Consider the following 22,571-nt stretch of genomic DNA (forward strand, 5'->3'; position numbering starts at 1 on the left):
GTGTGTGTGAGGAGAAATATGCTGACTATTTTCAAAGGACAAAGTCCTTTTCTTTAATGTGTATTTAGTAACCTGTAATATAGTTTAAACTATAATCCACATATCTGTTGTGTAACTCTTCGACCTTTTTTTCCCATTTATTAATTTCATATGGATGGGAAAAGAACTGAGCCTAGTTTTAGCTATATGGGATTTTTATTCTGTATTTAACCCCTTAAGGACCAAACTTCTGGAATAAAAGGGAATCATGACGTGTCACACACGTCATGTGTCCTTAAGGGGTTAAACTATAGTTTGGTCCTTCCTCATTTCTGTACTTCCATACTTGTTTGTCTTTCCTGGTCCACAAACACTACTCTCCCTGTCTTTTTCTTCTTAGTGGGGCTGGGAGGAGACTATCTCGGGCACAAGTGAGGAGCCCCCAACAAAGGAGTCCAGTGTCCCCTAAAGGAAGCGTATTAAAGTTGTTTTGTTGCTGGGATGTTACTGGGGCATAGGGTAATCTAAAAGCAACTACTTCTTTCACTCATCCTCAGGTTATTTGTAGCATTAAAGGGACTCTCCAGTGCCAGGAAAACAAACCGTCCCTCCCACCCCCCTATCCCAAGTTGCTAAAGAGGTTAAAACCCTGTCAGTGCCGATGTCCCTTGGTGCTGGTTTAGGGTCTGCCCACGCTTCTCCCCCACCAACGCGTATTAGACCGCCCCATAGGAAAGCATTGAAAAATGCTTTCAATGCTTTCTTATCGGGATTTCAGCAACGCTGGAGGTCCTCACATAGCGTGAGGACGTCCAGCGACGCTATAGCACACGGAATCTGTGCCATAATCACGGAAGTGCCCTCTAGTGGGTGCAATAATTACACTTGCAGGGTTAAGGGTAGTGGGAGTTGGCACCCAGACCACTCCAATGGGCAGAAGTGGTCTGGGTGCCTGGAGTGTCCCTTTAATATAGCACCAATTTATTTCACTGCGTTTTACAATATTAGAAAACAGGAAATGTAACAATAAATGAGACAATTACAAAATGTAACAGGAACAGAAGGTTGATGAGGACATGCTCAAACAAGCTTACAATCTAAAGGTTACTGCAATGCTTCAGAGTTATAAGTATGAGCAGTCAACTAGGTAGGTTTTTTTTCAATATCACAATGAAAATTTAGTACTGTAATGGTTTTTACTCCAGTATCCGGATCTTTGGGATAAACCATAAGGATCATGCTGTCTTGCTGAAAATGTCAACAGTAATTTGCTAGTGCTTTGTATAAATATGTCATTCTGAAAATATTATTTGAAATACATATGATGCAAAAAAATAAAAATATTTTAAGTCACGTAACGTAAGGCTTTTTGTATGATACCTTCTGTTCTGGCCATTTGATTATAACAAACTGCAGTGTATGTAAATAGGAAGAGGTGTGGAATTTTGAATAGTGTGAGGTTCAGCTTCTTTAGAAAATTCCTAGCTGCAACTGGATCTGCTTATAATTCTAGTTCCACTTCACAGCTCCACATGCATTAGTGTTATTTTTATCAGTGTCACTTTAAAAATACATCAATCTATCATGTTCTCATCTAGTACCACAGGCACAGGCCTTTACTGTCTGCTGTACCAATATGAACAAAAGCAGACCAAAGATTTAAGCTGCGGGGTTGAACTGCAGTACTGCTCCTATTTGCTGGGTTGATAACAATTTGTATAAACACAGAATAGAATATAAATTCTAGATGAGAGCTTGGAATAAAGCATACAAGGTTTCAATGGAAGAATCCTGTGCTGCTTAAAGCAAATCTTTCACCAGTCGACCAATTTCAATGTGTCTTTGTATACACAGAGGTGCTCTTATTCTCTATAAAATATCAGAAAAAATATTTTTGTTGCGTCAAATATAAACATTTTCCTTCATCGCACATGTATGTATAGAAACGGTCTCACGTTATGTCTGTTCTTTGTGTATTCATAACTAAGCAAAGCTTAAAGGGACATTCTAGACTTGAGTAGACCCCCATTTATATTCGTTATAAAAATCAGCAGCAATTTATTCTTCAAACTTTAATGAATGGAGTTGCAGTCCACACTGAGACGCAAAGTTTTAACTTGTAGGTGTTAGTCATGCATTTCTGACACCTTTTATGAAGGCATATATTGCTCTATGTATAATAAATGTAGCATCTGACATGCTAAGTACCCTTGATATAATCAAACCAATTAAATAAGTTGTATGTTCATAGTGGACTGCATTTCCCTAACTTTGATGTTGTAGAGTTGGTTATTTGTAGATTGGTGTCACTTGCTCTTTACGTATGACTAGAGAGTACATAATTCCGAAATATGGATTTTATAGATTCTACTTGATGATCCCTTCTCCCCCAAAAAAACTCAATGTTAAGATGCGGCCACAGCCTCTGTTTGTTGACAGTTCAGCAGACAGTGTTAAATGAAGACTAGGAAAAATAGCATTGTTTAAGTTGAAAGCCAAGGCTGACTGGGTGAGAACTGAGCATTAAAGGGACGTTAAAGTCACCAAAACAACTTCAGCTGGATTAAGCAGTTTTGGTGTGTATATATAATTCCCCTGCAGTCTCACTGCTAAATTCTCTGCCATTTAGGAGTTACATGTCTTTGTTTATGCAGCCCTAGGCACGCCTCCTTGATTTACACAGCCTTCCTAATAACTCCCTGAAAAGGAAGATTTCTTATCTCCTGCACTGTGAATAGCTTGCTAGACCTTATAGCCCTCTGTATGTGATTACAATTCAATTTACAGGGCATGATATAAAAACGTCTAAAGCAAGTTAACATCTGAAAATAAAACCTTTCTTTTTCATGCAGTCTATGTCAGGCACAACCAGCACAGGTGTGGCTTGGGCTGCCTGAACAGAAACAAAAGTGATTTGACTGCTAGTTGGCAGATAATTGAGCCGTGAGACTTCAGAGGCATGATCTATATATGAAATCTGCTTCATTAAGCTAAAGTTGTTTTGGTGACTACAGTGTATCCTTAAATAAACATTAGCCCTTTGAATACTATAGGTGTGTACAACACATCTTATGATTATAAAAAGAAAATCTTAATGTTAATATAGTTTGATTTATTATTCTGTACGAGAAGCAAGTATAACAACCTATGTGAACTTCCTGTTTAATGTATTAGTCATGAATTTCAACATATGATTTATCTTTATATTTAAGAATGAAATAAGCATCACATGTGACTCAATCTGTATAGTATTTGCCAATTATTATTATTGTGGTACAATATATTTTGTTACGGTTTAGCCTTTACAACAGCAATTTAGTTATGCTCCAGTCTGCATTTTAATCTAATATAAACTAAATCGTTAAATTTATATTTTCCTTTCAAGCACAAATTCTAAAATGACACAAAACCACTTAATGAAACAGTTTTGGTGTATAGATCATGCCCCTTTTTGTTTAACTGCTCAATTCTCTGTCATTTGGGAGTTAGATCACTTTGTTAATGTAGCCCTAGTCACACCTCCCTGCATGTGACCTAAACAGTCTACCTGCACATTTCCTTTAACAAGAGATCTAATGTTTAAACTTTCTTTATTGCACTTTTTATTGAATTTGGAACTACTTCACTGTTGCTGTGAATAGCCTTGTAGAGCCCGTAGGAGCCCCGTGTGTGATTAATGGTAATTTAATCGCAAGAGATAAAAACTTCTAAAGTATTCTCGCTTTGCTGTTAGATCTGCAAATTAAACCTTTTTATATGATGGCTGTGTGATTCACAGTCAGGGGAAGTGTAGCCAGGGCTGTATAAACACAAATAAAAATAATTTAAAGGGACACTATAGTCACCCAGACCACTTAAGCTCAATGAAGTGGTCTGGGTGCAATGTCCCTCAGGTTTTAACCCTTCACATGTAAACATAGCAGTTTCAGAGAAACTGCTATGTTTACATAGCAGGGTTAATCCAACCTCTAGTGGCTGTCTTCCTGACAGCCGCTAGAGGCGCTTCTGCAACGCTGGATGCGAAATTCGCATCCAGCGTGCAGAACGTCCATAGGAAAGCATTAAGAAATGCTTTCCTATGGACTGTTTGAATGCGCGCGCGGCTCTCTTCTGAAGGGGTTTTATAGTGTCAGGAAAACGGGTTTGTTTTTCTGACACTATAGTGATCCTTTAACTCCTAAATGGCAGGGGGATTGGATATATTCAATAAGGACTGCTCTGTTGCACATAGGTATCTAAGAGAGGACACTGAAAACTTCTGAACAGGACCTCTCTAGGGCTATTATGTATTGGGGTATTAACCCATGATTGCTAATTAACGATCTGTCACCTTATTTATGGCTTGAGGGATCCTTTGATTGAGGTTTTTGTTCCCATGGCACTATTTGCCAATTTTTGCTAATATTATATCCGCTATTAGTGTTATCCTCCCTTTTTCTCCTTTTTGTTATTTGTAGCAGTGTTTTATTTCCAACAGGGTGGGGGTCTACAATATTGGGTTCCTATCCCTCACATGTTGGAACATCTGGCATATTATCCGTATAGACCCATATACTTAGCACCTATCTGGTGTGTGGGATACTGTATTCTATCGGAATTGTACAGATTTTATTTGTCCTTCACTTATTGGTGGTTTTTCACCTTATTTTTTACTATTTACTATTAAAAGTTATATTTTATATTGCAGGGCACTCATCCTATGTATGTTTTTTCTGTAACTACCTTGGTAGTTTTTTGAGGGTTATCCCCTACTGTCAGAGTGCCCGTCCAAGTCTTCCCTGTCCTCCCCCTTTTTTTGTCATATTCAATAAGGACTTTTATTTATGTATTATGTCACATCAGTATTTCCTCAAGACGTCATTTTGTATTAACTTTCAGAATCCTCTATAATAGATATAATATGAATAACCTTCAAATCCAGAAAATATATATGTAATATTTTTTTTAAATGTTTTTTTTTTTCCCCCCATTCAGAACGTCATACTGCAACCACAATGGCTTCAGTTTGCTCTTTAATTCTGCTGCAGCTCTCCTCAGCTGAGCTTTGCAAAGGCATCCTCATATATTTAGAAAAGCTATTTTGAGTTTCATTGCCCAGAGGGACATTTGGCCTGCCTCATAGACTCTTGCTAATGCATTCAGTCTCCTTCCTAGACAAATTATTCCAAAGGGAATCTACTGTTAATGCCTTGGATCTCTCCTTGGCTATCTGCCTATCAGTGCATACATTTGTGTGATTTCTCTATCGAAGCATCATTTTATGTGCAATCATCTTGGCCATCTACATATAAGCATTTCTAGGCAATAAATGGCTTTTTCATGTTTAAATGGAAAACAAACAAAAAAAGCTTTTAATCCTAATTACTACATGTATGTTACACGTTTATTAGACTCCTCATCCTTTCTTCAGTATACCATACTTTGATGTTGTCTTTTGATACCCCTGTATCAATTGACTCTGCGGGCTGTTTTCTGCAATATAAAAAAACTGCCTGCACGCGGCATTCTCTGTGATACCAATTTAACGCATTAACTGAGACGTACTCCTAGAAATCGTGCTTTTCTCTTAAGAAACGATATTCAGGCTTTTCAATGTTCTTTCACTTTAGGATGCTATTCCTATTCACAAGTAACAGGAGTTTAGTTGTAATAACACGTATGTTTGACCTACATTCTTCTAGTTATTTGTTGCTTTGATTGAACACATGGGTATGATAAAATAGCCAATCGGATCAACACAAATAGAAAACAAGAATTGAAAACAAAATGGTGAAAAACAGCTATCTGTTATTTAAGCATATTGCCAACACCCCTTTTTGTGTCCTGAAAGGGGAACATTTTCTACCTCATTGAGAACGTGTCGTTTGTGATCAGTGGCGCAGTATGTCCTGAAATTACTTGCATGGACTACAATTTCTGACTAGTATCATAGATACACCAATATCCCCCCCGTCCCTCCCCCCGTGGGTGTGATTTCCTCAGTTGAAGCGTCTGTACCATAGTATAACCTTGTTATCTGTTCCCCATAACCCTGTAGGCCACACAGGCAGAGATTAGATATAGCAACACTTTACAAATTAGATTTTTTTTTTTTTCTGTAACCAAGAAAATTGCATTTCTCATAAAGTCTGGTTAAAAGAGCGTTTGTGAAATTATCAGCAGTATTTCAATGTTTATTTATAACATTTTCTATTTTCTTCTTTATTTTTAGGTCTATGTGGAATTTGATGATCTAGAGTGGGATAAACGAGAATGGGTGAAGGTATATGAAGATTTTACAGCTTTTTTTGTCGAGTTCCAGCTGGTCTGGGCTAAGAGAAAAGACCCTAGCCAGTCTCAGGGATCAAAAGTCAAGCATGTCCAGTGGCCCGCATTGGTAAGCACCTTATTTATTAATCCTTTGTGATTTCTAAGATAAAACGACCATATCTGTGTAAATTAGGATCTGGCAAATCTCCGGTGGTGATTACGTCAGAGTAAAATTAGAAAATGTTTTCTTGACCTATTCTATATATTTTTTTTTCTTGAAATATTCTATTTTTATGGTAAACCTTTTTACCCTATTATCACTTATCAAATCACTTGATTATTTGTATTTCTGCTGGACGTTGGAAGTCCTATAGAGCTTATTTTCCCCCAGAACATATTCAAAAAGTGGTTCTATTTTACCGTCAAAGCAAGGATCAGTCCCATAGTGAGTGTGCGCTGCCATACTGACCTTGCGTTTAGGCATCGTTGTTGTTATTATGATTTATAAAACGCCAACAGATTCCGCAGCGCTGTACAATGTTCCAGTGACATCACTTAATGTCAGTGTTGTGATGTCACCACAGACGCGTCACTTAGGAATGGGATGTAGCTATTTGTGTACCCTCACTCCCCCTAGTGTTTGAACCTGGCATGGTATGAAGGCGCAAATAATAAAAAAAAATAATTTGAAAATGAAATTCAGTTGTATGTGTCTGCCTAACAGGGTTATATTTACTAAAGTCAAAGTGAATTTAAAAGCAAATTTGAACTTTAAGGTCAAGGTAGCTGAACTGGAAGCATAGCGGACTTAGAGAATATTTCCAGCTTGGCTATTGTGGCCTTAAATTTGAAATTTTGAGTTCACGTTTAATTCTAACTTTTTTGAAAAACCCTTAGAAAAGCATATATTAAATAACATTTCAAGATTAAAAAAACAAACACAAAAAATAAACCCACTAAAGAATCTCTGAAAAATATAGACAACATGAAAAATGTCAGTGTGAGCTTCACACCTGCCGAGTGCTTAGCACAGCAGACCCTCTCCATGTTCTAGCCAGGGAGCTCTGTAATTGAACTGCCTGCCGACAGCCTCCTAATGAATAAATGTACCACTGGGCTCAATAAGAAACTGGGAATTAGTATTTTGTCCCCGTTGCTCATTTCCATTCCTTCTTTGCCTTTCTTGTCAAGGCACACTGCATCTCACTTTTCCATTATCCAGCTATTTGTGAAGGGGGGATGGAAATGTACAAACTGTTCTTTGGAGATATTTTATAATAGAGCCATTAAACCCCACCCCTCCCCCCCCACCCCCCACCCCACTACCTCCCTCCCTCCTCTGTCTGAGTGAATTTTTATATCACAAACAGTATTTGCTTTAGAATACTAAACAGCTACAAAATCAATGCAAGGCAGAAAATCATGACAATCAGAACTCGACATTAACCAATACAAAAAAAAAAAAAGCCACGTACTTTAATAGGTCCCTAGCTGGCCGTAGACTGCCAAGGATTCTGTTCATATCACGTGGTTCAGAAGGAAGCTTATTGGCATTCTCTGGGAATTTCATTAGCATTTTCTTATTACACAGACAGGCCTAACTGTGTGACATTTAAGGCGACAGTTCAGTTGCAATACACTTGGGGGTGGACTCTTGTAGACTTACACATTTCAAAATTCTACCCCTTTTCTAGCGCTGAAAGATTATGCTTCAATGTAACCCTGATGTCCGAAGGGTTCGTAACTCAAAACTTCTCGAGTTGGTGAATAACACTCATCATGTCAAAAGAAGGCGCAGAGTTCAAGACCGTAACTGAGACACCCAAAATAGTTCTCTGCCACACCAACTTTGATATTGCAACCTTGTAAAAATATTTTGTGTAGGCTCTATAAATGGTCCTCACATGGTCTAAATGATTCACTCATGGTGTCTGAGTAGAGGTACCAAGTCCATTCTACAGTGCATGTGCATAAGAGCATTTCTGGGAAGCTCCCACCCTACCTGAGTAGAATGCTCTCCCCGGCTTTTCCCACCGCCTATAACCTCCAATCCAGTACTAACAACTATATTTAGCATAGCGCAATACAAAAATACAGTGGCTCGATCCTCCTTTTCCTACAGAGCACCGCAATTATGGAATAACCTCAGGGACACAGTCAAATCTTCATTCAATCTAAAATCTTTTAAAGGGACTCTATAGTCACCATATAAAAGCAAGAAAGACAGGTCCCCCAGCCTTCCTTCTTGCTTTTATATGAACTTTCATTCATTAAAAAAAAAAAAATCGGTGGTTTTATATTAAAAACTTACCTCCGTTCCAGCGCCGAGCTCCCCGCTAGGCCGCGCCCCCTTTTTCGTCAAAATGACGAAATCGCGGGGCCCAATGGGACGGCTTCGCGCTGGACCAATCGCGTTCTTCATAGAGCGGCATTGAATGCCGCCCTATGAAGAACCTGAGCGCTTTACCGCGCATGTGCGCGGAATGCGCGTTCGCGAGCTGAGCTGTCTGACTGACAGCTCAGCTCGCTTTCTAAAATTATCAATAATAATTTAGGGCCCCCACCCGCCCTGTGCGGCGGGTGGGGGCCCTAAAATTATCAATGAGGGGGGGGGACCTACTGTCCCCCCCCCGGCCCCCACCCCTGTGCGGCGGGTGGGGGCCCTAAAATTATCAATGAGGGGGGGACCTACTGTCCCCCCCCGGCCCCCACCCCTGTGCGGCGGGTGGGGGCCCTAAAATTATCAATGAGGGGGGGGACCTACTGTCCCCCCCCCGGCCCCCACCCCTGTGCGGCGGGTGGGGGCCCTAGAATTATCAATGAGGGGGGGACCTACTGTCCCCCTCCGGCCCCCACCCCTGTGCGGCGGGTGGGGGCCCTAAAATTATCAATGAGGGGGGGACCTACTGTCCCCCCCCGGCCCCCACCCCTGAGCGGCGGGTGGGGGCCCTACAATTATCAATGAGGGGGGGGACCTACTGCCCCCCCCCCGGCCCCCACCCCTGAGCGGCGGGTGGGGGCCCTAAAATTATCAATAAGGGGGGGGGACCTACTGTCCCCCCCCCCGGCCCCCACCCCTGAGCGGCGGGTGGGGGCCCTAAAATTATCAATAAGGGGGGGGGACCTACTGTCCCCCCCCCCCGGCCCCCACCCCTGAGCGGCGGGTGGGGGCCCTAAAATTATCAATAAGGGGGGGGGAACCTATTGTCCCCCCCCCGGCCCCCACCCCTGAGCGGTGGGTGGGGGCCCTAAATACAAAGGGGGGGGGGGGACCCTAGTTAACCCTCCCCCCCCCCAAAAAAAAATATCTCCCTACCTACCCCCCTCACCCTAAAAATAATGAGGGGGGACCATTAACTAAAAACCTGTAAAAAAATGAGATAAAATCAACTTACCATTCGATGTTTTCTTTCTTCTAAAATCTTCTTTCTTCAGCCCCCAAAAAGGCCAAATAAAAATCCATAATAACCGACGCAATTAAAAAAAAAAAAAAAAAAACCGAGCGCAAAAAAAAATAATCCATCTTCACCCAAGGAGGGCTCCGCGCAGACTGAGCTCCGCAGGGCGGGGGAAGGCTTATAAAGCCTTGCCCCGCCCTGCAATTAGGCTAAGAACACTCTGATTGGTGGGTTTAAGCCAATCAGAGTGCTCTTTGTCATTTTACAAGCGTGGGAAAGTTCTTTGGAATTTTCCCACGCTTGTAAAATGACACAGAGCACTGTGATTGGATGGATTTCAAGCCATCCAATCACAGTGCTCTGTGTCATTTTACAAGCGTGGGAAAGTTCTTTGGAATTTTCCCACGCTTGTAAAATGACAAAGAGCACTGTGATTGGATGGATTTCAAGCCATCCAATCACCGTGCTCTGTGTCATTTTACAAGCGTGGGAAAGTTCTTTGGAATTTTCCCACGCTTGTAAAATGACACAGAGCAATGTGATTGGATGGCTTGAAATCCATCCAATCACAGTGCTCTGTGTCATTTTACAAGCGTGGGAAAATTCCAAAGAACTTTCCCACGCTTGTAAAATGACAAAGAGCACTGTGATTGGATGGATTTCAAGCCATCCAATCACATTGCTCTGTGTCATTTTACAAGCGTGGGAAAATTCCAAAGAACTTTCCCACGCTTGTAAAATGACAAAGAGCACTCTGATTGGCTTAAACCCACCAATCAGAGTGTTCTTAGCCTAATTGCAGGGCGGGGCAAGGCTTTATAAGCCTTCCCCCGCCCTGCGGAGCTCAGTCTGCGCGGAGCCCTCCATGGGTGAAGATGGATTATTTTTTTTGCGCTCGGGTTTTTTTTTTTTTTTTTTTTTATTGCGTCGGTTATTATGGATTTTTATTTGGCCTTTTTTGGGGCTGAAGAAAGAAGATTTTAGAAGAAAGAAAACATCGAATGGTAAGTTGTTTTTATCTTATTTTTTTTTTTCTTTACAGGTTTTTAGTTAAAGGGTCCCCCCTCATTATTTTTAGGGTGAGGGGGTAGGTAGGGAGATAAGTTTTTTTTTTTTTGGGGGGGGGGGGGAGAGGGTTAACTAGGGTCCCCACCCCCTTTGTATTTAGGGCCCCCACCCACCGCTCAGGGGTGGGGGCCGGGGGGGGGACAATAGGTCCCCCCCTATTGATAATTTTAGGGCCCCCACCCACCGCTCAGGGGTGGGGGCCGGGGGGGGGCAGTAGGTCCCCCCCCTTATTGTGAATTTTAGGGCCCCCACCCGCCGCACAGGGGTGGGGGCCGGGGGGGGACAGTAGGTCCCCCCCCTATTGTGAATTTTAGGGCCCCCACCCACCGCTCAGGGGTGGGGGCCGGGGGGGGGGGCAGTAGGTCCCCCCCCTTATTGTGAATTTTAGGGCCCCCACCCACCGCTCAGGGGTGGGGGCCGGGGGGGGGCAGTAGGCCCCCCCCTTATTGTGAATTTTAGGGCCCCCACCCGCCGCACAGGGGTGGGGGTGGGGGCCGGGGGGGGGGCAGTATGTCCCCCCCTTATTTTTTATTTTAAGGCCCCCACCCACCGCACAGGGGTGGGGGCCGGGGGGGGACAATAGGTCCCCCCTTATTGATAATTTTAGTGCCCCCACCCGCCGCACAGGGGTGGGGGCCGGGGGGGCAGTATGTGCCACCCTTATTTTTAGGGCCCCCACTCACCGCTCAGGGGTGGGGGCCGGGGGGGGGGGGGGAGGAGAGTAGGTCCGTCCCCCCCCTCCCTTCAACCACTATTGTGGCCAGACAGCATCCCTGTGGGTTCGGGCTTCAGCTGTCAGCTGAAGCCACGCCCACAGCAGTGCTGACAGGCTGTCAGCACACAAAGCGCGTTCACAGTGCTTTGTGTGCTGATAGCCCGTCTGATGCATTCACCCAGAATGCATCGGACGAGAGGCCTTTTTAGGGCCTCTGAACTCGGAAGTCCCTCTGGTGGCCGTCTGATTGACTGCAACAAGAGGTGTTCCAAGCTTCCAATGTAAACACTGCATTTTCTCAGAAAATACAGTGCTTACAAGAAAAAGGCTCCGGGTAGCTGTAGCACTCACCTAAACAACCTCATTAAGCTGAAGTTGTTCAGGTGACTATAGTGTCCCTTTAAGAGATCTATGACAATATACCTCAATACAGAATGCACCGGTCATGGTTGAATATATTTATAACCTGTTATGTATTAAATATATATATATATATGTGTATATATGTGTGTGTGTGTGTATATATATATATTGTATTTTTGTAATATTGTATCCTATTGTAACAATGCAATGTTTTGTGGACAAAGACCCAGGACATACTTGAAAACAAGAGAAATCCATCCTGGTAAAATATTTTCGAAATAAATAAATAACCTGGTAACACGGCACTGTTAATTTTGTAATGTTAGTTATTTTGCTGTGGTGTATGTTTAGTAGAAATCTGTTAAGTCTTTTAACGAGTATAGACCAAAACATAAAACTGAAATATCATGAGGAAAGAACGCAGACTGATTGCCTGACCTCCTCTTCAATGTGTATCTCACCATGTGCCAATCCTAAAGCTGATTAACACAACAAACAGGTTTTGTTTTGGTTCCCCTTTCCCCCCGCCCCCACATCTTACTCAGACAGCAGGAAAGTTTCTTGGCTCAATAACAGTCCTAGGATTCAAGTCAACATTAACCCTTTCATAAGTGTAATTGGCCATCAACCAGGCAAATAAGTTTTGAGGTGACATTACCTTTCGTGGCTTTATTCACTGAGCAGTGATTAGTGGTAAGCTGACACAGGGCCGTTGCTAGGGTCATAAAGTTCCAAGGACTTGAGCTCAAAACAGTTTGGTGAACCCTCCCACACCTGCTCAGTCACATATTCCACCAATTAACGACAACAATAAATGACTGTCAACACATTTTCAGATACGTAAAGACACACGAAAAAAAAAACAGGGTGGCGCTGCATCAACCCCCCCCCCCCCCCCATTACTGCAATTTTTTTTAAATGAAATAGCGTTACTGTCACGTGAGTGTCTTGTCAAAGCCTGAAGGGGATTTGAAGTGGTCATGGTACCTAGAGTCTGTATATGCAGCATTTTGTAACTAAGTTCACCTCTGGCCTTGTCATTAGCCTGCCTGAAACAAGATTGATTTTTGGGTGGTTAATGGAATCCAGTACACATTTTGTGTCTGGCGCCAGACAACCAATGGCGGCACAGCTACCCCACCCTCTCCTTCCTAATACCCTTACAGACCTCTCTGCCCATGTGAGGAGGGTTGACATCAACTGTGGAGGAACTGGCTGCAGGGAGAACTTCATGTTTGGGGTAAACCTTTAAGGTTAGTTGGGAGTGTATTATATTCCCTCTAGCATCTATTTGCAATATAATCACTGCATTCTCCTATAGTGCTGTGTTGACTGCATTGTTAGAGGTTGGTTCTTTGTCTGCTAACTAGCAAAATGGCAGAAGGTACCACTTTGTATAGCAGGCCTGTAATATGACATGTCTGCACTATAACTCTCTCTAACTGTTCTCATGAAACAAGGAAACATTTCCAGAAGAGTAGCCTAATATTTTACCTCTGTGAAAAAGAATTGCCATGCAGTAACACTGGAATGGGGTTGACTTAGCATTTATCAATAAGTAATTCATTAACCAGGGCTGTTTTGCCCTCCCTCTGGCACTATTGACATTTCTCGAGCCCTATATGTGTAATTGACTAAATGAGGTATTGTCATTAAGATTGCACTGATTGTACATTAGGCCTCTCACATCTTTGTTTTCATGCTTGATTTGCAATGCCCATTTGTCAAGGAATAATGTGATGTGAACCAATTACCTGCCAGCTAATGGTTTTTTTCCTAGAGAACATAAGATATGTGTACTGTTGTAAGGTTTGGCCCAAGACATTGTGCTGCCAGCGTCAAGGACTCAAATGCTGCTCCATTCCACAGTCATACATACACTCACAGATGCACACTCACAAATACTTACACTCAAATACACACACACACACACACACACACACACCGGTATAAACACTCACTCACTATTTTTAACCATTATGTACAATGTTTAATGCATCTAGTCAGCGTTTTTGAAGATAAGAGTGCCAGTGTTTAGTGTGTGTATGTATGTATATATATATGTGTGTATGTATGTATGTGTATGTGTATGTGTATGTGTATATATATATATAAATATGAAACACACACAAATAAATCATGTGTAGCCCTGTAATGCAATGGAGGAAAGAGACCATGACAAATTGAACAGGATCTATTTAGATAGTGCAAAAGGTCAGGAGGTGTCTGATGATCCGTAAAGTAAATAAGTCCCATCATCCTCATTGCCATCCAAGTTGTTGCCAAATTAATCAAATATGGAATGATATGTAATGTAAATAATGAAACTATATGGGGAAAATATATTTGTCTCTGAATTACCTTTGTCTGTTGCATGTATGCATGATGGCAGGGACCAGAAACACTAGATAGTTTTGTAATAGTTTACTTTGTCTTTAACTAAATAAAATTACCATGTGTTTTGATGAATGAAGCTGTTAATTTACATGTGCTGAGCCACAATCGACAACTTAGAAATTGTTCAGTTATGAGGGATTAATATGGCATGGGTAAACACAGTGGGGAGATGGAGGCTTTTAGCTGCTCTGTTTTGGAAATCTGAGGCCGAAACGAAATGCAGAGAGACAGGAACTAAAGTACTTATTGCACCATATTGTATGCAAGGCACACAGCGAGCAATAGAATAAAGTTTCCTAATGCTTGGAATGTCCCTAGAATAACATATGAGGAGTGCTGTTTTTACAAGATTGGCAACAACAAAATTCAAAGTAAAAGGGCCGTACAGTAATACGTGTTAATTGTATGTAAAAACACGTGTTTTCTAATCTAAATGACGTTCTCTGTTCCATAAATAGCTATCAATAGATCACGAGAAATTCTTTTTAATGTCTCACCCCTAAACTACTAGTCACACATCCTAGAATAGGTTTCCTTCTAGCAATTTTAAGTTTTGGTGCGTATGAGAACATCTAGGTATGTCCAGGGGATATTTGTTGCTTAGAATGTTATCAAAGTGTAAAAAAAATTAAATGAAATGGTTTTCCCTTATAGCACTAACATAATCCGTGCCATAAAGGGCCAACATGCCTCCTCATGGATGCATAACAAAGCTACATTTGGTAACTAAGGAAATAAAATAAATTGGAAAACATACAAACAAGTTCAGATGTGCACGTTCCAAATGATCTGGTCCACTTACATTTTGTGATCCAGATTTAAAGGGGCTTCCCAAGCACCATAACCACCCACACACTCTCACACACACACACACACATTTTTGCAGTGCCTATTTTTTCATGTAATTGTTTCAAGCAGTGTAACATAAAACAGGATTTAGTGACATATAAAATCAACCATCTTGTCTTGTGAGATTTTGCATACGCTCGTAGAGACCCTGTATTCATTTGGCGTTGCCAAGAGTGTTATGGTGATTTAATTCTGCCTAATCTTCTTATACCCCTGTGTGTAGAGCCTCGCATTGCATGCCCAGGTCTCACAAACTCTCAGATTAAGAGGAAGTGAAAGGCCAAATTGTTTTTTTGCAAGCCGAAGGTTTGCGTTTTGAGTGTCAAGGAATCTTCACCACTAGCTTCCTATATCACCTACAACCTCTACAATACACTGTAAGTGTTGGTGTGCTTGGAGCGTTGTTTTTTTTCAAATTCTCTTTTCCTAGCACTGACAAACCAGGAAAATACATAGTCCTCCTCTCTTCCAATTAATATTTATTATTGCCATTTATATAGCGCCAACAGATTCCATAGCGCTTTACAATATTATGAGAGGGGATTTAACTATAAATAGGACAATTACAAGAAAAGTTACAGGAACGATAGGTTGAAGAGGACCCTGCTCAATCGTGCTTACACTCTATAGGAGGTGGGGTATAAAACACATTAGGACTGGAAATCGGTACTGTGTGTGGTTACAAGTACGTGGACTGTGATATCTCAAGTGAGTAATAAATTCACTCTTTCTTTTGTGAGTACATTGCTTTATATAACAGGGTTTTAACTGTTCTCAAAAGCCACAATCTTGCAAGCGTTTTAGGATTGCTCTACCATGCAATTATCCAATTAGCCTTATGTTCCTCTAACTTTTTGTAATTGTCTCATTTTTTTTGGTATCCGTAAGCAATGTGGTAAATGTAAAATTGGGCATTTGGCAGTCCTGCTTTATACCAACACATTCTAAATTACCTTGTTTTCTTACTGTTGTCGATTTTTGACTGAACATGATAGGCCTACCTAGAACATGTTGTAAAAAAAAAAACTGTAGAGATCAAACTCTGATTCAGATGAAAATGTCATGGCCAGCTTCTCTTTCATAGATTGTTTTATTCACGAGTTATTGTGAATAAATGAAATGGCTCCCTCTTTAAATATATTGTGTAATTCTGGAATATTTATTTGCTCTTAAAGTTATTTTCTAAACCTAAGCCGTCATATTTCGAGTTCTGTTTTATGGTCATTCGTCCCCATACACAATACAGATGTACAAAAAAATGATTCCTCAACGTGTGCTGCTGTTTTGCAGAATTTGTTTTTAAAAAGGTGTGCAAAGCTGCATGGTAACAGTGTTTCTTTTTAAAATATTGCATGAGATAAAGTGGCAATTGATGTGAAACGTAAGCTGATTTGTATTAATCACATTTCTGTTCCATTTGAGAAGGCAGCTCTGATGCCTCTTACTCCCAATACTTCCCTAGCCTAGGATACTTATAAAAATAGACACTTTGGGGTTGCTGTTTTGTACAGTGTCGCCCCCCCCACTCCCCTGATTCTTAAACTTTGTAAGGTTTGATAATAAAAAAAGATAAACGTCACCCCATTAACCCCTTAAGGACCAAACTTCTGGAATAAAAGGGAATCATGACATGTCACACACGTCATGTGTCCTTAAGGGGTTAAACCTGTGGCACATCTACAAATGAATGTTTAAAAATAGCCCATAATATGCATAATTACTCTTATCTAGAACCTGAATATTTCAAGTCACCTTAGATTTATAGTCGCACGTGGCAAGCACTCTGATCATAGTTGGACATTCTCCAGGTCCCAACCAGAGATGGATTAAAAAACAAACAAACAAAAAAAAAAACCTCACTATGATTTTCTTTTTTTTTTTTTTTCCTTTTTCTTTTTCTTTTTTTTTTCTTTTTCTTTTTTTTTACATTTGACAATTTTTATTGGAGACAGTTTAATCAGACACCATTCAGTCAACATATTACGTTACATTCTATTTGATGACTAGTCATTAGTCACTTGCGTACATGTATCTACGTTCTACAATTCGACATTTCACGTGTCTAACATACGTCCCCTCCTTAAATTCACTTACTCAAAAACCCTGGTGGGTAGGAGGTGTTAAGGTGTCTCTTTACTTGACATTTGTTCTGGTATGTTTGTTTTGGTTATGGGAAGGAGATTTACGTTGCTGATTGCAGCTGTATCACAATGTTGTGTTTTTTTTTGCTGTATTTCTTTTAACTGACTGGGGTGAATTCTTTTTTTTTTAAAGAAAATGCATGTTTAGAAAGTATATTTTTCATGAGTCGAACCATGACCCTTTTAATTGGAAGCTATTTAAAAGTACTTGCACTTTCGAATGATCCATGCATTAGAAATGTGTATAGTAGAATCACTTTCTCCAACCTGTAAGGACTAATGAATAATGCATTAATTCACATACAACTCCCAGGAATGTATTCAATAATTAAACTGCACATTTTCCCCTACACTTGCCTGCCTCCCTCTGCCCACATCTAGGGCAATTTATAGATTCTAAGGGTTTCATGCACTTCTAGTGTTTTATCTGTTTATATGTATCCTAGTGTGACCATACATTCTTAGACCTCTGCAATGGGTGCATAAATTGTTAAACGCATTGAATGAGATAAATTAAAGTGAGGTATACAAATACTGTGATATGCTAGTACTGAGACACTCAAGGTACTATATCATCTCATTGAAGTGATTACGGTGCCTGGAATTCCAGTCTGTCCCTTGATTCAATGTTAAACCATCTTTGTGCAGTTTTACACTGAATGAGAGTCCTTGGCCACCTTCAGCCCAGTCCCTACAGAAGGTATGGCTAAGGCAGGGATTAAACTCTTTATTGGTGATGCTGCAGCTAGATAACTTAAAGGGACGCTGTAGTCACCCAGACCGCTTCAGCTCATTGAAGTGGTCTGGGTGCAGTGTCACTGTCCCACTTAGTCCTGCAATGTAAATCTTTGTGGTTATTCAGAAACCTCAATGATTACCTTGCAGGACTAAGACTGCCTGTAACGGCTGTCAATCACGATCATGCACTTCCTGGTTGTTACCGTACTCCAGTTCGCCTAAATGACGTTGGGCGTTCTCACTCTCTGCATGAGAACATCCAGCATCCGTGAAATCCCCACAGGAAAACATTGAAGCAATGCTTTCTTATGGGAAGGGCCTATTCTGCTTGCCGAGCATGTGCATTAGCACCCACCCCCTTTACATGTAAGTGGAGGGAGTGGGCAGAGTGCACTACAGTGTAGAAAACCTTCAAATGCATATATGGCAGGAGAGAAACTTGCAGAGCAGGAATAAGAACTATTCATCAAACTGTCTGCTAAGCCTACAGCTAATCTTCTCTCATTATCTTAAAAATCGAAATAACAAGAGTCATGTGTACTTGTTTACATATCATAGTATGGGAGTGTGGTAGAGATTTTCTTTGACTGCTAGACTTAAAAAGGTTTTGTCCAGCTTTTGATGATTAGTGAAGCACATACCACATACTGGTACCTTGTGAGACTTTGCTGTCCTTATATGAATGGATTTCTATCAGCATCAATCAATAGACCAATGAAAAAGCTTTTGTGGTTTGGTCTCGGAGAGCATCTATAGAGGAATACATTGAGACGTAACCTTAGTGATGAGTAAAGTAGCCACAGTGAGTTTGTGTACCAGATTCTAAGATATACTATATGGGTGGTGATGGATCATGGGATTTGATAAATGTTAAACATATGAAATGGTGACTTATGCATTATGACGTTAAAGTACTTCTGTACATGTAGACTTCTGGCATGAACAATGTACTTCATGTGTAATGCCTGTTTAAGGTTTACAAAGCTTTCAATGCCTTAAAGAATTCAGTATGAAGCCAAGGCAGTTGAGATGTTTTTGTTCAAAAGAGGAGGTTCATCTTTTACATTTACTGTCTTTTTTTTTTTTTCTTCCTCGGCAACTGGGTCAGGTTGTGTTTTATTTTTTATTTTTTTAATTTTTTTAACCTGAATTGCAGTTTTTGCAAATAGAGTATCAATGGTAACATAATGTGGTTCATTGTATCAGGACATATAATATGTAGCCGAGCGTATAACCAGTCAGTAATTTGCACGTTCATAAAAACATAAGATGTAATAGTAGCATTCTATCAACAAACATTAGAATGTGTGGGTTAGTTTGGTATTAGTCCAGAAAGTTTACATAACTTCAATTCTTTTGGCGCCATTAGTCAAGTGTTTTTTATTTCTCATAATATTAAAAAAATCAACGTCCGTCTCCAACCAATTCCTCCAGAACACAAATCTAATCTTGTGCAAATTCCTTCTCCAATTGTTATCTGTCCTGGTCTTGGCACTTTAGCAGCAAGGGATGCAGCAAGCCGATCATTATTCAAAAAGCATTTCTAACCTTTCTGGTAATAATTCATTTGAGGGATGAACCAGTCTAATGAAATTCCATGATTACCATAATAAACATGTGATTAATGGAGCATTACTTATGTTAATCTATACTTTGTAATGGATTGCTTCCACTGGTACTTCTGTACCCGATTATAAACAATCTGAAAGGAAGTGTACAGGTGACATTTGTTTTCTTTCCAATTTTCACATAGCTTGTGATGGCAACATATGTTTATATTTTATCCTGTTTTTTTTTTTTGTTTTTTTTATCCCACAAAAAAAAACTTTAGTATGAGCAAACCTTTAGGCCCAACATTCTAAGAACAAGCAGTTCTCCTAAGGGTTTAAATCTCTCTGGAATAAGGTAGTTTCTCTTGCATGTACCTCTCTTCTAAATTGGCTTCTTTTTTGTTTGACTGGAAGATCCCATGCACTAAACTATTTTGTTTTAAAATATTTAGCAGAAACTAATATCAATAATAAAGCCCTAAAATCATTATTTCTTATGACACACTTTAACATTGCATAGGATACCGGTGAAATTGCTCAATTGGTTAAAACGCCAACTTAAGTAGAGATTTCAGAGGTGCATGTTCTATACACGGCAGTAACAGTTTGGTGACTTTAAGAGACACATAAATTGAGGCTGTCCAACAGGGCGTAAAAATAATGCTCTGTAATATGCAGTTCATATGCTCCCAGTATAAAATGAGTTAATCAAAGGTGACGTTTGATTACACTGGGAAGATATAAATCCCCATATATTGCTTGTCAGCACTTTCAGGACAGAATGCAGGATTTACCATTACCTCCCCCCCTCATAAAGAAAAGGAAAGGAGGGGGGGAAAAGTACCTGGTCCATATTTAAAAAAAAAAAAAAAAGAGGAAATAAATGTATCCTTGCCAGTAAACAAACCACACACAAAAAAAAATATCGATTTTTTAATTTTTTTAGATCTTCATTTAGGCTTTGATAATCCCCTTACGGTGTCCTAGAAGTACATGCCACAGCTTTTAGACATGTATGGTAGCTATTATACTTGCAACAGCTGCGTGTTTAAAGATAGTACAGCTGATAAAATCCAAAGCTAATGATTAATCAGCATTAGCACTTTTTTTTTTTTTTTTTTTTTTACTCACTGGAAACATTCAAATTCTGATTGAACTGATAAATGTGCATGACCGGTTTCAACATGTATTTCTATACGTTAATTATAACATCATGTTTTAAACCAAATTATATGGTTCAATAGACATGTATTTACAGGCCAGAAGGAAGGGATCACTGTGTACGTACTCGTGATATGTACAGTATCTCACAAAAGTGGAACATGATCCCCTCCCTTCGGAGACTGGGCCACAGGGCAGTATTCCAACATGATAATGACCCCAAACACACCTCTAAGACGACCACTGCCTTGCTAAAGAAGCTAAAGGTGGTGGGCTGGCAAAGCATGTCTCTAGACCTAAACCCTATTAAGCATCTGTGGGGCATCCTGAAACGGAAGGTGGGGGAGCGCAAGGTCTCTAACCTCCACCAGCTCCGTGATGTCGTCATGGAGGAGTGGAAGAGGACTCCAGTGGCAACCTGTTAAGCCCTGGTGAACTCCATGCCTATGAGGATTAAAACAGTACTGGAAAATAATGGTGGCCACGCAAAATATTGACACTTTGGGCACAATTTGGACATTTCCCACTTAGGGGTGTACTCACTTTCGTTGCCAACGGTTTAGACATTAATGGCCGTGTGTTGTTGTTTTGAGGGGACAGCAAATTTACACTGTTATACAGTTGTCACATGAAAATATATAAAATATTTACAAAAATGTGAGGGGTGTACTCACTTTTGTGACATACTGTATATTACATAAAATGTTAAAATGTTTGTTTGTAAAGAAAACAAAAAACACAAACTAAAAACCATTATTATTATTGCTACTACTACTATATGTTTATTATTAATATATATTTGGTTTTGTTTACCTTTTGGCAAAGCTGCTTTGATTCTCTGAATGCTTTCATTTGCTAACTGTTGTTTTTTTTGAGAGTTCTTAAGGATTTTTATATCACCGCACCTCAAAAGTCTGAGCCATGAGATAAATCTCTGGATAGAAGAGTGAATTTTTGGTTCATCAGTACCGCCATCCTCTCCTGGTCAACGTCCATAGCCCTAAACTTGTTTAACCATGTTAAATTTGTGAGTGTTTTTCTTTTTAGGACATGTTCCTTGCCACCACTTCCTGTAACATGGAACCCATGGTTTTGTCTTCTTGTTGTGAGATCATAGATCTGTGTTATCAATGACTTAGGCAGTTGGCACACTACTACAGCTTAGTTTTTTTTTTTAATCTGTTTTGGGTGTGTGTGTGTGTGCACGCTTTTTGTTTTTGTTTTTTCTCCCCAGGAACAGCAGGAACTTCCATCTGCCCATGACACAGGATAGGCTTTATCAGTAAAACAAAAGCATCAATGGCTGTTATAAACGTTAAGTACACATTAGATAACATTGACATTTAGCTAAGACAGAAATATATACTTATTAAGATACTGTACTGATTCACTGTAAAATATTACAGTAGAAGAATTAGTGTTTGTCATTACAGTAATGTTTTAAGGGCTCTGCACCCATGCAGAGCAATATTAGGCGGCCGCATAGGGGTCTCTTAACCATGAATTTGTTTGGCTGCATTAGCCATCTCTATGTGAAGAATGAAGGGGTACCCAATCTGGTTGTCTGCCTTGGCACCCCCCCTCATAGTGTGATCTTAATCCTTCTCTGGTACATTGATAATTACAGTTATACTGTAATGGTGAATGCTGGTAACACAAATACCATTCCCTGAACTAATATGGCACTGGAGATGGTGCTGACTGTAACTCTTATCACTGCTAGCATAGCTTTGTCCTTGAAGCACAAGGGTGTTGCAAGGTGTCCCATGGGCAACAAGGATAGTTAGGTGTTGTTTTTTTTTTTTTCTTATATGCAGCTGCCATAATTTTTGGGCAAGACGTCTGTCTGAAATGCTTGTGTATCTCATGATCGTAGGAATACTCACACCTCCATAGGAGCTTCGTGTATGGGTGGCCAGTGATCACTAGATTATATTACTGGCCTCCAGGCAAACCTTTCCTA

The 22,571-nt window shown here is 40.3% G+C and overlaps 1 protein-coding gene across 2 annotated transcripts in view; it reads left to right on the forward strand.

Annotated features, from left to right (window-relative positions):
- Positions 1-22,571, forward strand: part of JMJD1C (jumonji domain containing 1C) — a 274,686-nt gene that overhangs the window by 90,477 nt on the left and 161,638 nt on the right. For both annotated transcript variants that reach the window (XM_063434155.1, XM_063434156.1), the window contains exon 2: positions 6,191-6,355. In XM_063434155.1, coding sequence (XP_063290225.1) covers positions 6,191-6,355 — 165 coding nt within the window. The remainder of the gene's footprint in view (positions 1-6,190; positions 6,356-22,571) is intronic.

Source organism: Pelobates fuscus, chromosome 10, assembly GCF_036172605.1.
Source record: "Pelobates fuscus isolate aPelFus1 chromosome 10, aPelFus1.pri, whole genome shotgun sequence".
NCBI lineage: Eukaryota > Metazoa > Chordata > Amphibia > Anura > Pelobatidae > Pelobates > Pelobates fuscus.